The sequence below is a fragment of the Macrobrachium rosenbergii genome, chromosome 25, assembly GCF_040412425.1.
Source record: "Macrobrachium rosenbergii isolate ZJJX-2024 chromosome 25, ASM4041242v1, whole genome shotgun sequence".
Lineage (NCBI taxonomy): Eukaryota > Metazoa > Arthropoda > Malacostraca > Decapoda > Palaemonidae > Macrobrachium > Macrobrachium rosenbergii.
Genome location: NC_089765.1, coordinates 21,711,544 through 21,726,543, shown reverse-complemented (window position 1 = coordinate 21,726,543; position 15,000 = coordinate 21,711,544). Strand labels below are relative to the sequence as shown.

General features: G+C 36.9%; 1 protein-coding gene and 1 long non-coding RNA gene across 2 annotated transcripts in view; one reads left to right on the top strand and one right to left on the bottom strand.

Moving 5' to 3' along the window:
- LOC136852195 (macrophage mannose receptor 1-like) overlaps positions 1 to 4,500 on the bottom strand; it is a 6,594-nt gene extending 2,094 nt beyond the window's left edge. Inside the window, exons 1-8 of the mRNA XM_067126640.1 lie at positions 4,477 to 4,500; positions 3,551 to 3,712; positions 3,141 to 3,258; positions 2,686 to 2,892; positions 2,232 to 2,325; positions 1,716 to 1,841; positions 544 to 806; positions 1 to 3 (exon numbers count right to left, since the gene is read on the bottom strand). The exon at positions 1 to 3 is cut by the window's left edge and continues 91 nt beyond it. Of these exons, the coding sequence (XP_066982741.1) occupies positions 1 to 3; positions 544 to 806; positions 1,716 to 1,841; positions 2,232 to 2,325; positions 2,686 to 2,892; positions 3,141 to 3,258; positions 3,551 to 3,712; positions 4,477 to 4,500 (997 nt within the window). The remainder of the gene's footprint in view (positions 4 to 543; positions 807 to 1,715; positions 1,842 to 2,231; positions 2,326 to 2,685; positions 2,893 to 3,140; positions 3,259 to 3,550; positions 3,713 to 4,476) is intronic.
- A 5,244-nt stretch (positions 4,501 to 9,744) lies between these two features.
- LOC136852442 (uncharacterized) overlaps positions 9,745 to 15,000 on the top strand; it is a 411,726-nt gene continuing 406,470 nt past the window's right edge. The window contains exon 1 of the long non-coding RNA XR_010857142.1: positions 9,745 to 9,882. This is a non-coding gene — a long non-coding RNA (uncharacterized lncRNA). The remainder of the gene's footprint in view (positions 9,883 to 15,000) is intronic.

The following is a 15,000-nucleotide window of genomic DNA, read 5'->3' as shown; positions in this document are numbered from 1 at the left end:
GACCTGAAGAACGGATGAAATGATTAACAAGGCGTCGCTAAATTTATTAAAGGCGTGTGTTGGAACGAGTGCGTTTGTGACTGGGTGCTGTATTCATACACACGTTCATGCAATTATACCTAATGAATGTATACATTCCTCTTAATAGATGTCTTCACCATCATTAAAATGCTTCTCTATAACTATGAAAACGTTAAATATATGCGTTAATGAACCAAACATTTATGTAAAAAGTAATTCTCTGTCTTACCGATCCATCGGCTGTTGGCTAACAAAACGCCCCAACTTCCATGATAAACTGATTAATAATAATTACTTCCATTTCCTTATTTATGTTATTGAAGGAATGCATGCTTATACATACATATGTGGTACTAAAAATATAAATTCCCTTTGATAGATGGCTTCATAATCACTAAAAATGTTCTGCTATAAAGATGAAAACATGGAATAGACTCACTAGTCCAAACCTTGTTATAATAAGGAGTAATTCTCTTTCGTACTGATCCATCGGCCGTTGGCAAACGCGACGCCCCAACTTACCAGCGACGAAGTCCTGTTCCTTTTCGCTCGTGATGGAGGTCAAGGTGGCACCGAGGGCAACGCAGGAGTCGTGGGCATCTTGCCAGGTTGCCTGATGCTTGCTGGCCTTGTAACAGGAGAGGTCGCGTTGCTCCCACCCCTCCTGGCAAGTGGGTGGGGCGGTAGTGGTGGTGGTTGTTGTGGTTGTAGTGGTAGTGGTAGTAGTGGTGGTCGTGGGAGTTGTGGTTGTGGGTGCTGGGTCGGCTGGGGTGCTGCAGAGGAATCTGTTCAGGAAAGGAATTTGTAATAAGAGCTTCACTGCCCAACTCATTGTGGAGGGTAATAATCTAGAAATGTCAAGTCTGTTTTTTCGTTCAGTGAAAATAGTTGCATTCTTCTTAACAAGCATTGTTTGACTGCCATAACTCGTAAGTGGCAAAAATGAAATATCTCTAGAAGATTTTTTTATCCCTAAGATATCTCTGCGAGTGAATATTCCCTCAGGTATAAAGTGGAAATTTCGAATCAGCTTTGATTTCTGCTTCCAAGAAACCACCAAATAGTGCGGACGCAGCATAAAATCAAGACAGAAATAGGACTGGAATATAGATTTAGGCCGAAAGGCCAAGCACTGGAACCTATGGGGTCATTCAGCGCTGGAAAGGAAATTGAGAGTAGATAGGTTTGAAAGGTGTGACAGGAGGAAAACCTCGCAGTTGCACAATGAAATAATTGTTAGGAGAAGGTGAACAGCAAGATGGAAGAAAGATACAATGAATGTAGCTACAGTAAAATGAATGAAACGGGTTGCAGCTAAGGGCCGAAGGGACGCTGCAAAGAACCATTAGTAATGCCTACAGTACACCCCTTAGGTGCACTGACGACAGTACTCCCCTACGGAAAGACAGTAATAGAATCCAGGGCTTTTGCACAATGAAATAATTGTTAGGAGAAGGTGGACAGCAAGATGGAAGAAAGATACTATGAATGTAGCTACAGTAAAATGAATGAAACGGGTTGCAGCTAAGGGCCGAAGGGACGCTCATTAGTAACAGTACACCCCAGCACTACTCCCCTACGGAAAGACAGTAATAGAATCCAGGGCTTTAGTATCTGGGCAAATAGAATCTATCCAACAGCAGATTCTGTTTGCCCAATAAAAGATTCTGAAGTAATATGAAAAAACTCCTCACCTGTTTTCTTCTGCACAATTATCGTCGTTCCAGAAGTAGTTGTAATTCTTCTTCAATTCGGCACAGTTGTCTTTTTCACCGAAAATCCAGTATTGACCTTTGTTATCTGGTTGTCCATCAGCCCAGCTGGAAAAACGGAGACATGAATTATATATATGTGGGTATATATATATATATATATATATATATATATATATATATATATATATATATATATATATGTGTGTGTGTGTGTGTGTGTGTGTGTGTGTGTGTAAATATGCATAATATGCTTATATATATATATATATATATATATATATATATATATATATATATATATATATATATATAAAGAGAGAGAGAGAGAGAGAGAAAGAGAGAGAGAGAGAGAGAGAGAGAGAGAGAGAGAGAGAGGTGTATAGGTAAATAATTAAACAGTAGAACATGAAATTATATTTTTGCCATTGACGTGATATACTCAATGTTTTGTTTCAATAGCAAAACAAAGGTCATTTACATATCATAGTTCCTTACTTGGTATAAGCCAGAGGACTGCCATCAGCCCAGGTGAAGTTTCCTTCTTCCTTCAAGTCCGTAAGACCAATCCAGGTGTCTGAGTTCAACTGGCCTGGATTAAGACGGATATTTTTTTGTAAAATGATAGTTTATGTTTTAAATTATTAGGAAAATTATTATGGTAAAGTTAACGTGCACGATCATCTAAGAAGAGAGAGAGAGAGAGAGAGACAGAGACAGAGACAGAGACAGAGAGAGAGAGAGAGAGAGAGAGGTTCTTTAATATCATGGTTGAATAAGCTGCTTTTCATATGATCTTACATTCGTTATCTTTTTTATCTTATAAAAACAAATAAATTAAAAATAAGAAAATCTATTAATATATTTACATTGCAAGGTTTTAAAGACAATGTTTTATGAAGTAACAGTATTCTTCTGCTTCTTTAAAGCAAAACCAGTCCAAAAGACTCACTAGCAATAACGGCCTGTTGAAGAGAAGAGGATACAGTAGCGAGAGTTCCACCCTCAGAGTTGCAGAAGGTCTGGCCCTCTGACCAGTTCCCCTTCTTGTCGGACAAGAGGAAGCAGGTGGACTCGACCAAAGACCAACCATCTTTGCAGATGAGTCCAGGGGTGCTGATGACGGGGGGAGTCAGACAGGCCTCTTGGCGCGAAATCTCTGAAATGGAGAAAAACGTCATTTTTTCGTAAGGTACCCCTTTGCAATCAATGTATTTCTTATTTCTTGTAGGTGAAGAATATTCTGATATGGGTTTGTAGGTTATTTCTTGCATTTTGCATAACATCCTTTATAATCTTGCAGGGACTTTGCCTGAATACTTCTTTTATGGTAAATTTATTTCCGTGAAATACCAGAACTTTTACTTTGCAAAGACAATAAAAGACTCCAGTACCCAAGAAACTCACCTGCAGGAACAAGCTCGCAGGAGGTCAAGAAGCCTTCGCTGAAAGTCAGCTTCACTCGAAGACCGAATTCATCCTCCAGTTTGGGAATACGTTTCAGCAAGACTCCAGTCAACGAATCCTGGAATGATGTTTATTTTGGTTCTTTTATTGTTAATGACATTGACACTGCACTTCGTATATGTTTTTAATTCTTGAGAAAAAATTTTAACATAAATACAGAATATTACGAAGTGGAACGATTAAAATTGAAAATATAGTTTGACTACATAAGTTTTATTTAGTTAAAGAAATATTTTAACTTTACTTTAACTATAAACTCACACCATTGCCCACTTCTTGAACAAGGAACGCCTGCTATTAAAGACGATAATTATTCAAGAACATCAGTTTTGTAAACCAAATTTACATACCTCAGCCTTCAGCTTCTCGGGATTGCATCCCAGCTTGGGCAGGGCATCCCTGGTGGCGTCAGTTCCCTCAGGATAAGTCAGTTGAAGTCTAGACTGAATTTTGACAGATAAATCTTCACTCAGAGGCTGGGAGCTCCCAGATCTGATCCGGCCAAATCCAACCTGCCAATGGTAGAGAAATCGTGTGTTATATTTTTTCTGTCTGCATTAGTTTGCTCAAGAGATTGTTGAAATATAATGGGGTTAAATGGTAAGCATGAATAGGAGACAGACTTACATAACGCTTTTATTGATATTCACGCTTTTTCTGTGTTTAACCCTAACAACTTTGTATCTAAGGCCATGGTCAGTGGCAGGACAGATGAAAGAATCTTTCACTTAGAAGTTGAAACTTATAAAGAAAAACATCATGAAATAAATTCTGTACTCATAGTCTGTAACTTAGAACATCTAAAATGCCACAGTAATGAAATACATGCATTTCTCTTCATATTACTAGCCATTCTAGAAGAGTATTAGGTATCTGTGATTTAGTCTTAACTAACCATCCATCAAGTAACGCTTCCAAAACCAAAATGCCAGGGCCTCCATGTCCCTCCCTCTTGCTCTCAGGGAGGCCATCCCAACTTATCCCCGAATTTTAAGAGCAGCCAATTCAAATTTCTTGATTTTAAACTTCTACCTAAAGCTGAATTAGGTAAGGTATTGACATGACACGGAAGGGGAGAAAAAAAAAGATAATTAAATTCTGACCATCAAGACAGAAGAGCATAAAAAAAAAAATCTGAAGTTCTAACGGTCAAACCGTACGAGACGAAAATTTGAATTTTGAATCACTAACCGTCAAAACGACTTGAAGAAAATTTGAATTTTGAATCACTAACCATCAAAACGTTTGAAGAAAATTTGAATTTTGAATCACTAACCGTCAAAACGGACGAGAAGAACATTTGAATTTTGAATCACTAACCGTCTAAAAGGACGGGAAGAAAATTTAAATTTTGAATCACTAACCGTCAAAACGGACGAGAAGAAAATTTGAATTTTGAATCACTAACCGTAAAAACGGACAAGAAGAAAATTTAAATTTTGAATCACTAACCGTCGTGTGGATCGAGAAGAGAATAAGGTTCAACATGGCTGCTTAGGTGATCATCACGTTTCTGGAGACTAAGCAAAGAAGTGAGTAAGTGATTTCAGGGAGTAGACACCTTTATATATGTGTGGATCTTCGTAAACGAATATGGTTCTAATTATCTATTAGGCGAGGATGATCCATTATTGAAGGAATAAGTTAAAGCTTTCTGTAAACATTTCATCAGGAAATGGACACAGGAAACTCAGGTGGGCCAAAAGACCTACGTAAACCTATATTTCTAATTACCTATTGACGGAATAATTATCCAATATTATATGAAGGATATAGTGTTATTTGGACATATTATATGAAATATATCTATATATAGGAAATATAGAGGCATCAGCATACAATATTTCCTCACAGCAACATATATATATATATATATATATATATATATATATATATATATATATATATATATATATATATATATATATATATATATATATATATATATATATATACTTCCATACTTACATACTACCAAATCAGAAAAGTAAGCGCGCGATTTTGTTTATTAGCTGAAGCCACTGGGAAAGTTCAAATTGAAACGACAGAGTGCCAAGTACTTTGTACCCTGAAGATGTGTTAAAATACACGAAAGTACTTGGCACTCTGTCGTTTTTAATTTGAACTTAATATATATATATATATATATATATATATATATATATATATATATATATATATATATATATATATATATATATAGTGGTATACATATATATATATATATATATATATATATATATATATATATATATATATATATATATATATATATATATATATATATATATATATATATATATATATATATATATATATATATATATATATATATATATATATATATATATATGTATGTATGTATGTATGTATGTGTGTGCGTGTACTAATGATGCATAAGAACACTGACCTGCAAGTCATTAGAGAATTCAGACAGAAGGAGAACAAGACGAAAATATCCTAGCACATACGAAACGAACCGAAAACTCCCATCTATTGGTTAAAAGTCTCCCTTATCAACGGCTTTCTTTCAGAAGCGAAAGAGGGAAGGGAAGAACAAATCATGTAAAAAAAAAACATGTGGCTCAGAGCTTCCTTTGATCCCCCACAACAGAGACGTTTGGATCTGCGGCGTTCTCAGAACTTCTGGTTTTTCTTTTCATTCCTTTTATATATATGTATGCACTTGAGAAATAATTTCTATTTCCCCCCACCAAAAATTCTAACGATGGTTAAAGAATATACTGTTTTTTAGACAATACTTAGGGTGATAATATCCCACTTGTGAAGAATATCTTAGAAATATGGGTTTAGGGCCCGAAGTTCTAGGGGAAAAAATGCTTCTTTTGATGAAATGACTGATGTGGTTTTTCTCTGTTTATCTAAGTGAAATCAGGACCACTGCATTTTTTAGACAATACTTAGGGTGATAATATCCCACTTGTGAAGAATATCTTAGAAATATGGATTTAGGACCCGAAGTTCTAGGGAAAAAAATGCTTCTTTTGATGAAATGACTGACGTGGTTTTTCTCTGCTTATCTAAGTGAACTCAGGACCACTGCATTTTTTAGACAATACTTAGGGTGATAATATACCACTTGTGAAGAATATCTTAGAAATATGGGTTTAGGGCCCGAAGTTCTAGGGAAAAAATGCTTCTTTTGATGAAATGACTGATGTGGTTTTTCTCTGCTTATCTAAGTGAACTCAGGACCACTGCGCTTTGAAGTCCAAGCATAATCAATTGTGTACTTCATGCTTGTGTGTGTTTTCACTACTCAAGTTTTTTTTTCTTTTCCAGAGTTAAGATGACCCTCTACCTTCTGTGTGTCTCACTGCCTCTTTCCTGCTCCCAATTACCGCAGGAATTTCCGTGAAAGTGGAGCTTGGAGTGCAATACATGGATGACAAAGAGCCATTGGCAGCGTTCCAACAAGTTTCTGGAGCTGCGTGTAAAGTAGCAGTTAGAGAAAATAAAGAGAGAGAGAGAGAGAGAGAGAGAGAGAGAGAGAGAGAGAGAGAGAGAGAAGAAGAAGCTCGAGGAGTTTTTAATCATTTTTAGATATTGCCAGAGACTGGTAACTTTTATATGATCGCGATAGGCTTTCATTTATAATAAACAGAAATGGAGAGAGAGAGAGAGAGAGAGAGAGAGAGAGAGAGAGAGAGAGAGAGAGAGAGAGAGAGAGAGAGAGAGAGAGAGAGAGAGAGAGTAAAACATCAAGGGAAGACGTTGTTACTGACTTGGTATTTACTTCAGACTTTGCTTGGAAATGCTGGACATTGTCTTAAGAGTAATAAGATTGGTGTGTTGACAACAGTTCACAGAATTTGAGGCTGCCTAATCTTGTGGAATTACTTTCCAAGATGGAGTTTAATTATTTTTTCCAAATTGCAGTTTAAAAGTGCTGTTAAATTGCTTTTTGATTTCGATAGAAAAGATAGATTTTGTCTACAGAGAAACATGAGTTGTGTTGGCAATAACTCAAGTCATTTCTGGCGTACTAATTTCGAAAATTTTTTTTTCCAAAATACGGTTTAAAAGCGCTGTTATTTTTCTTTTCAATATCGATAATTGAAAAGGAATCTTTTAGAAATAACTACAAAAGCGTCTAGGAAGAATCTAATGAGAATTAAATATTGATTCTCCCGAGAAATCTTTCTGGTGAGAGGAGAAAGAAAATAATTTCGAGTGAAACACAAAAGAAAGAAATTATGGAAAGAAAACGAATAAATATATTTCTGATAAAATCTGACCACTTTGATCCGTAGAGGGCATGTGATTAGGTTACATGAATGGAATATAGAGTTTAGGCCAAATGCCAAGCACTGGGGCCTAAGATGTCATTCAGCGCTGGAAAGGAAATTGAGAGTAGGTAGGTTTGCAAGGGATAACAGGAGGAAAACCTCGCAGTTACACTATGAAATAATTGTTAGGAGAGGGTGGATAGCAAGATGGAAGAAAGATAATATGAATAGATGTACAGTAAATTGCAGCTAGGAGCCGAAGGGACGCTGCAAAGAGCCTTTAGTAATGCGTACAGTGCACCCCTTAGGTGATTATGGTGGTGATTATGTGGTGATTATGTTACAGGTCAGGAGGAAACAGGCAATTATTACGAAAATAAGTCTACCTTAGTTTAACCAGACCACTGAGCTGATTAACAGCTCTCTTAGGGCTGGCCCGAAGGATTAGATGTACTTTACGTGGCTAAGAACCAACTGGTTACCTAGCAACGGGACCTACAGCTTATTGTGGAATCCGAACCACATCATAGCGAGAAATGGATTTCTATCACCAAATAAATTACTCTTATTCTTCATTGGCCAGTCGGAGATTCGAACTTATTACGAAAATAGAAACCAGTAAGACCATAATACAGATATTATTATTATTATTATTATTATTATTATTATTATTATTATTATTATTATTATTATTATTATTATTCAGAAGAATAATAATAGTACGTACGAAGTTAATATATGTCACTTTTTGTATCATTTCCCTTTTTACCTATAGCCATCCCAAAGCGATCATATGTTGGGTAACCGAATAGGCCTAAGGACATTTACATAGAAAAGTGCTGTGTGTGTATGCGTCTATATGAACCTTTGTAATTCTATGTGGGTGTAGATTAATATTTGAGAAAAAGTGTGGTTTCATTCCACACATACATACATACATACATACATACATACATACATACATACATACATACATACGTGTATGTGCGTGCGTAAGTCTACCAAAGCTTGACATCATTAGCCAACTGCGACCCCTCTACCCGGCCATTGTAAGAGGACAATAAGGACTACTGATGGCCCTTCGACGCATCTTGGAGGTCTTCGTGACGCAGAGAATTTAAAAAAAAAAAAAATGAAAAGAAAACCCAGAGAAAATAAAGGCCCTTAACCGCTCTTCTTTGTTTGTGATGCATATATTTATAGGAGCGCTGAGTGCTCGACCGTGATCAGCCCTTGTAAAATAACTTGCGGAGGGAAGCACCTTATACCACGAGTGTTCTCCGGTAGTTCTTTTGGGAAGGGCAATGGGTTTTCCTATTTCCAAGAAGATTTTCTTGGAAAAATGAGACCGGGAGGAGATTTTAAAGGACTTCGCAGAACAGAAGCCGTTGCCGAGGTCCATTGGCTTTTGGGAAGTCCATGTCCATAATGAGAGACTGGACAGTAAATATCCGTCTTCCTGGTCAGTTGGTTATTCACATTATTATTCTGGCGAGCAATGCTTCTATTTATTACTGTTTTCCTGAATCTTTTATGCAAGTAAAGATATACCTTCTCAAGGAATCTAGTTCTCATAACATATATCAATTATAAAACGAAAACTGACATTCGGAATCTTTTCTTTCCAAGTTAGCAGATCAGTCAGTCAGCCTACACTGGTTCAAGAAATTAGATCATATCTTTTTTTTTTTTTTAATTTATGAAGATCAATTGGCTTTCATAAAAAGACAAATAACTCTTTATATCAGATCCATCATCCAGCTTTAGAACGCAAGTCGCTCATATGTACGCGTGTTTAATAAACCTTAACTTTTAACGTTAAGCAGATTAGTCAACTTCGTCTGCACCAGAATAAGAAATCAGATCATGGCTTTTTTTTTTATTTAGTTAGTAGATCAAGTGGATTTCGTAAAAAGACAAATAGCTATTTATATAAAATCCATCATCCAGCTTTAGAATGTGAACCGTTAATACGGTGCACGTGTTTAATTAACTTTCGAAAGTTTATATTTTAATGTTAAGCAGACGAGTCAACTTAGTGTACACCGGAATAAGAAACCAGACCATATCCACTGTATGTTTTTCTCTGTTTAGTAGATCAATTGTATTTCATAAAAAAGACAAATAAGTCTTCATATTAAATCCATCATCCAGCTTTAGAATGTGAGCCGTTATAATACGGTGCACGTGTTTAATCAAGGGAGGTTTAGTATTAACACGTGTCACCTGTGTCCTAGAGCCTCGTAGTTCGGCGTACCGCCACCAGGGCGGCGTCACTATGCAGCCCCAGGAGCCCGGGAAATCGAGTAGATGCTTTTGATCTTGTGCTGTGATTAATTTCGTTTATTTTTCAAAATGGTGCGTCGTTCGGCTTGTCATTGCAGAAATGGGCGTGGGAAGTCATCGAGAAGACGTGGAGTAACATTTAACAAGTAAGCAAAGCATACTGGCTTGTATATAGACATAGTTTTGTGCTGGTCAGTGAATTGTCTTGTTAGCCGTAGATACACTTTCGGTGTTGCCGTGTCTTATGTTTTCAGCGGATTATTTTGGCACTTCCGTGCAGTGGCGATTTAAATTTTGAAATCAGACCATCATTATCCATTATGTATACCGCATAATATAAACTGAAAACGCTCTTGCTCGTAATTGGGAAGGCTTTGTTATAATATAGGCCTAGGTTCCCGGTTGCGTCAACCGCCTCGCCTTTTAAACATCCTGTTGTGGTGCGTAAGAGCACCTGTTGTGATTTGTTAGTCACTACGAATACTTTGCAGTAGGTAGGCCTGTAGGATACTGTCTATTCCATAAGGCTTTTAGTTTTACGTAGATTTGTAAAGGCAGCGTTAGAGTTGTTAAAAAAAATGCACATTATCAAGCGGGGTTTCTCACGAGGTACCGGTGACGTCACACTTGGGGAGGGTGTTTCAGGATGACTTACAGGGCCGTAGGAAACGCCTTGTATTATTCGATTCAAAGCAAATATAGTTTCATTTTATGTGTGTAGCAAATCCTAGAGTAGTTTATGTTTCTATTACACGATATGTCTCATAGATTGGCAATATCACGGATATGAAGTTTGGGAGCCAAGACTATTCCTATGCTCTCCAACTATTTATTTTTGATGAGACGCTATTTCATTTTAACGTTATTTTAAACACAATTTAACTTCGAATACATGGAAATAATTTATTTACGATAAACGTTATCGAATCATGATGCCAAAAAAAAAAACCTTAAATATGGTAACTGCAAGGAAACAGTCATGGCGGAGTAAACGCTAGGCCTATGCCTACTATGGAGCTGGTATTGTTGTTGTTTTGTTTTTCTTGTCGATTCAAAATTACTTATTTATAATAATTGTTATATAATTCTCTCTAGATATTGTTTCAAAGCCTTCGAATAGTAAAAATAACTTTGCTAGCCATTTCTGTCGTCGGTTTGCTTACAAGACGTTGAACATGGCGGAAAGATATTTCGCTCCCGGACATAAAAAAAAAAAGTAGCCAAACATGAGAAACCAAATGCTATTTGTTAAACGAATGTGGTACCACCTTCACAGTGATGCGATTTCTTGCTTGTCATTAGAAAAAGAATGGTGATAGGTAGGCGTGAAAACTATTGATAGGACTATGTTATAAATGTCTTGCTTTGAGCATATGACATTGATGCTTGACACCGAAAATTGCTATATGTGCATATGTATATATATTTTATATATATATATATATATATATATATATATATATATATATAATATTATATATATATATATATATATATATATATATATATATATATATATATATATTTATATATATATATATATATATATATATATATATATATATATATATATATATATGTAACGTTTTCCACGAAGTTTTCAGTGGATAATTTTCTGTATCTATGCACGTTATATGATGTTCTCCTGGGGGCAAGAGAAATAATTTTAAACGCTTTTAGAACTTTTATTTTAGATCCATAACGGAAAAGATAAAAGCCACTTGGAAAACAAAGGCAGGGAGACAAATGCAAAAATAATGAATCAAACAACGAAGAAAGAGGGTCCTGTGCTTGCCAAAACGTTTCTGTGAATACTGTATATGGACCGGACTTTCTGAAATAACTTAAATTCTATTGCAACTCATCTGCCACCGAAAAACTATTCATTGACATGGTTATGGCAACACGGTGGATGCACTCACCCGCTGTCAGAGAGTGAGAGAAAAATTGCTTGGGAAGGACAAGGCAGAGAATGGTTGACGAATGCTTCGATGGAGAGGCGAGAGAAAATAACAAACGATTGAGAGAGAGAGAGAGAGAGAGAGAGAGAGAGAGAGAGAGAGAGAGAGAGAGAGAGAGAGAATAACGAATGAATGAGGAGAAAGAGAGTGAGAGGTGAGAGAGAAACGACAGTGATCTCATTTTTTCGAGCGTCGTAATATAGGACTAAACCTCCACTCTTTCTTAAACCATTGATTAACTGAGGAAATTCAGTATTTTTCGTATGACCATTGTTACATGAAATAACATACTTCTAGTCCTTTATAAGATAGTGATAGTCGGAAAGTTCATATGACATTCAGTTAGGTCCAGTTTTTCCTTCATTACTTATTAGCTGATGTTACCACTACCCATCCTCGCCCACATACAATATTTGTAAATGTCAAGAGTAATAGATCGGAACTCAAAGTTATAATCCGCCAACCGGACGATAGTTATGAAAAATAAACCGATGCTTGAATCACATACATACCCTGCAGTTTGTGTTTGTGTCTCAACCCCCCACCTCTCTCTCTCTCTCTCTCTCTCTCTCTCTCTCTCTCTCTCTCTCTCTCTCTCTCGTGTTACTGAACAGTACTGCTGTTGCATTTGCCTCCCACCAGCCTTTCATTATTGGCGTATTTTAGAGGTACATTCCTTCATTCCTATTCTCACATAAGGACAGATTCATGATTTTTTAAATAAAATTAGTGACTGAATCAAACAGAAGTTAGTTTCGAGTATTTTCTGAAGTCATGTCCATAAATGAAATTCATCGAGCCATTTTGATAAACATATGACCCTTCTTTCTTTCTTCATTGTATGTTTCATTGTTTATACATTTTTCATCTTGCCACTGTTTTCATCCTATCATTCTTTTGGAAGTGATTTTTATCTCCTCTTTTATGCACCAAAGAAAAAGCCTAAGATCGTTAAAATTGTTTCTCCGAGCCTCCAGGAAAACATCATGTAACGTGCATACATCCAGTAAAATATTCTCTGAAAATCCCGTGTTCATTTTTCCAACCCTATGAATAAAACTGCGCAAGAATTTTACATACTCTTGCCTGCTCGTAGCTCTCCATGGTTACAACATTTGTGTTCTTTTCCCCGTCGGGTTTAAGCGTACTACTTCATTAAAATCGGAAATGCTGTATCTCTATTTAATAGCAACAACGTTTTGAACTGTTTTGGTCCTTGGTCGTTGCTATTTATTTAACGTTATTACTTTTCCTCGCAAACTTGATAAAAAATTTAAGTTTCTCTACAACCGCATAAACTAGCATTATATAAGTTATGAATATTTATTATATTTCAGGGTAACAGCATTCTAAAAGTTACTGAATAAAGAAAATGTTATAAGGGTTTCGTGATGAGAAGGTGTATTCCAGTTTCAGAAAGTTCTTTTTCAGTGCAATTCTTTGGATACTCTTCAAATATCAATTATAATTATATGTATATAATATTTATCTATATATATGTGTGTATACAGTGTATATCTCTTATATTAAAAGTGAATGGTTGTATGTTTGTGCGCTATAGAAATCCGAACCGCTTGACCGATCTTTACAAAATCTGGCACGTGGCCATCTTTTGACCCAACTTAGATAACAGGGTAGGTTTCAAACCCGTTCTCCCGCCCCCTTCCCCTTCCCCTTCCCCCATCCCCCTTCCCCCTTCTCTTTGTAACTTATATGGTAAATAAACTCTAAGGATTTATCATACCTCATTTCATGTACTCGAGACCATAGAAATATATTATTGAAAATGCTTTTCTTTCCTGCGGTTATTAATTCTGTATCAGGGTTTGTGTTTAGTTTTAGTGGGGTGTGTGTTTAGATTTAATGGGGATGTGTTTAGGTTTAGTGGGGGGTTGCGTTTAGGTTTAGTGGGGGGTGTATTTAAGTTTGGTGGGGGGTGTATTTAAGTTTGGTGTGGGGTGCATATAGATTTGGTGGGGATGTGTTTAGCTTTAGCAGGGGTTGTGTGTTTGGGTTTAGTTGGGGTTGCATTTAGGTTTAGTGAGGGGTGTGTTCAGGTTTATTGAGGGGTGCATTTAGGTTTGGTGAAGGGTGTGTTTAAGCTTAATGGAGGGTGTGTGTTTAGGTTTAGTTGGAGTTAGTTTAGGTACAGTGGGGGTGCACTCAAGTTTAATGAGAGGTGCGTTTAGGTTTTATGGGTGTTGTGTGTTTACGTTTAGTGGGAGATGTGTTTAGGTTTAGTGGAGGGTACATTTAGTTTTAGTCGGAGGGGTGTTTATGTTTAGTGGAGGATATGTTTAGGTTTTGTGGGAGGGGTGTTTAGGTTTAGTGTTGGATTTGTTTAGATTTAGTGTCGGTGTGTTTAGATTTAGTGGGGATGTATTTAGGTTTAATGGGAGTGTGTTTCAATTCAGGGGTGTTTAGATCTAGGGGGGTGTGTTTAGATTTAGTTGGGGGTGTGTTTAGGTTTAGTGGGGGTGCATTTAGGTTTAGTGGGTGGTGTGTGTTTAGGTTTAGTGGGAGGGGTGTTTAGGTTAATGGGCAGTGTGTTTAAGTTTAGTGGGGGTGTGTTTAGGTTTAGTGGGGAATTTTTTAGGTTTAGTGGAGGTGTGTTTTGGTTTAGTGGGGATGTGTTTAGGTTTAGTGGGTGTGTGTTTGGTTTAGTGGGGGTGTGCTTAGGTTTAGTGGGGGTGTTTCAGTGAAGTGGGGGTGTGGTTAGGTTTAGTTGGGGTGTGTTTAGGTTTAGTGGGGTGTGTTTAGGGTTGGTGGTTGTGTGTTTAGATTTGCTGGGGTGTGTTTAGCTTTAGTAGGGGGCGTATGTTTAGGTTTAGTGGGGTTGCATTTAGGTTTAGTGGGAATTATGTTTAGGTTTAGTGGGGGTGAGTTGAGAGGTACAGTGGTGGTGTGTTTAGGTTCAGCGAGGGGCGCGTTTAGGTTTTGTGGGTGGAGTGTGTTTAGGTTTATTGTGGGTGTGTTTAGGCTTAGTGGAGGGTGCATTTAGGTTTGGTGGGAGGGGTGGTTATGTCTACTGGAGGATGTGTATAGGATTGGTGGGAGGGGTATTTAGGTTTAGTGGTGGATGCGTTTAGGTTTAGTTGGGGTGTGTTTTGGTTTAGCAGGGTGTGTTAAGGTTTAGTGGGGGTGTGTTTAGGTTTAGTGGGAGTGTGTTTTTATTCAGCAGGGTGTGTAGGTTTAGTGGGGGTGGGTTTAGATTTAGTTGGGCCTGTGTTTAGGTTTAGGGAGGTGCATTTAGGTTTAGTGGGTGGTGGTTGTTTAGGTTATTGGGGTGTGTTTAGCTTTGTT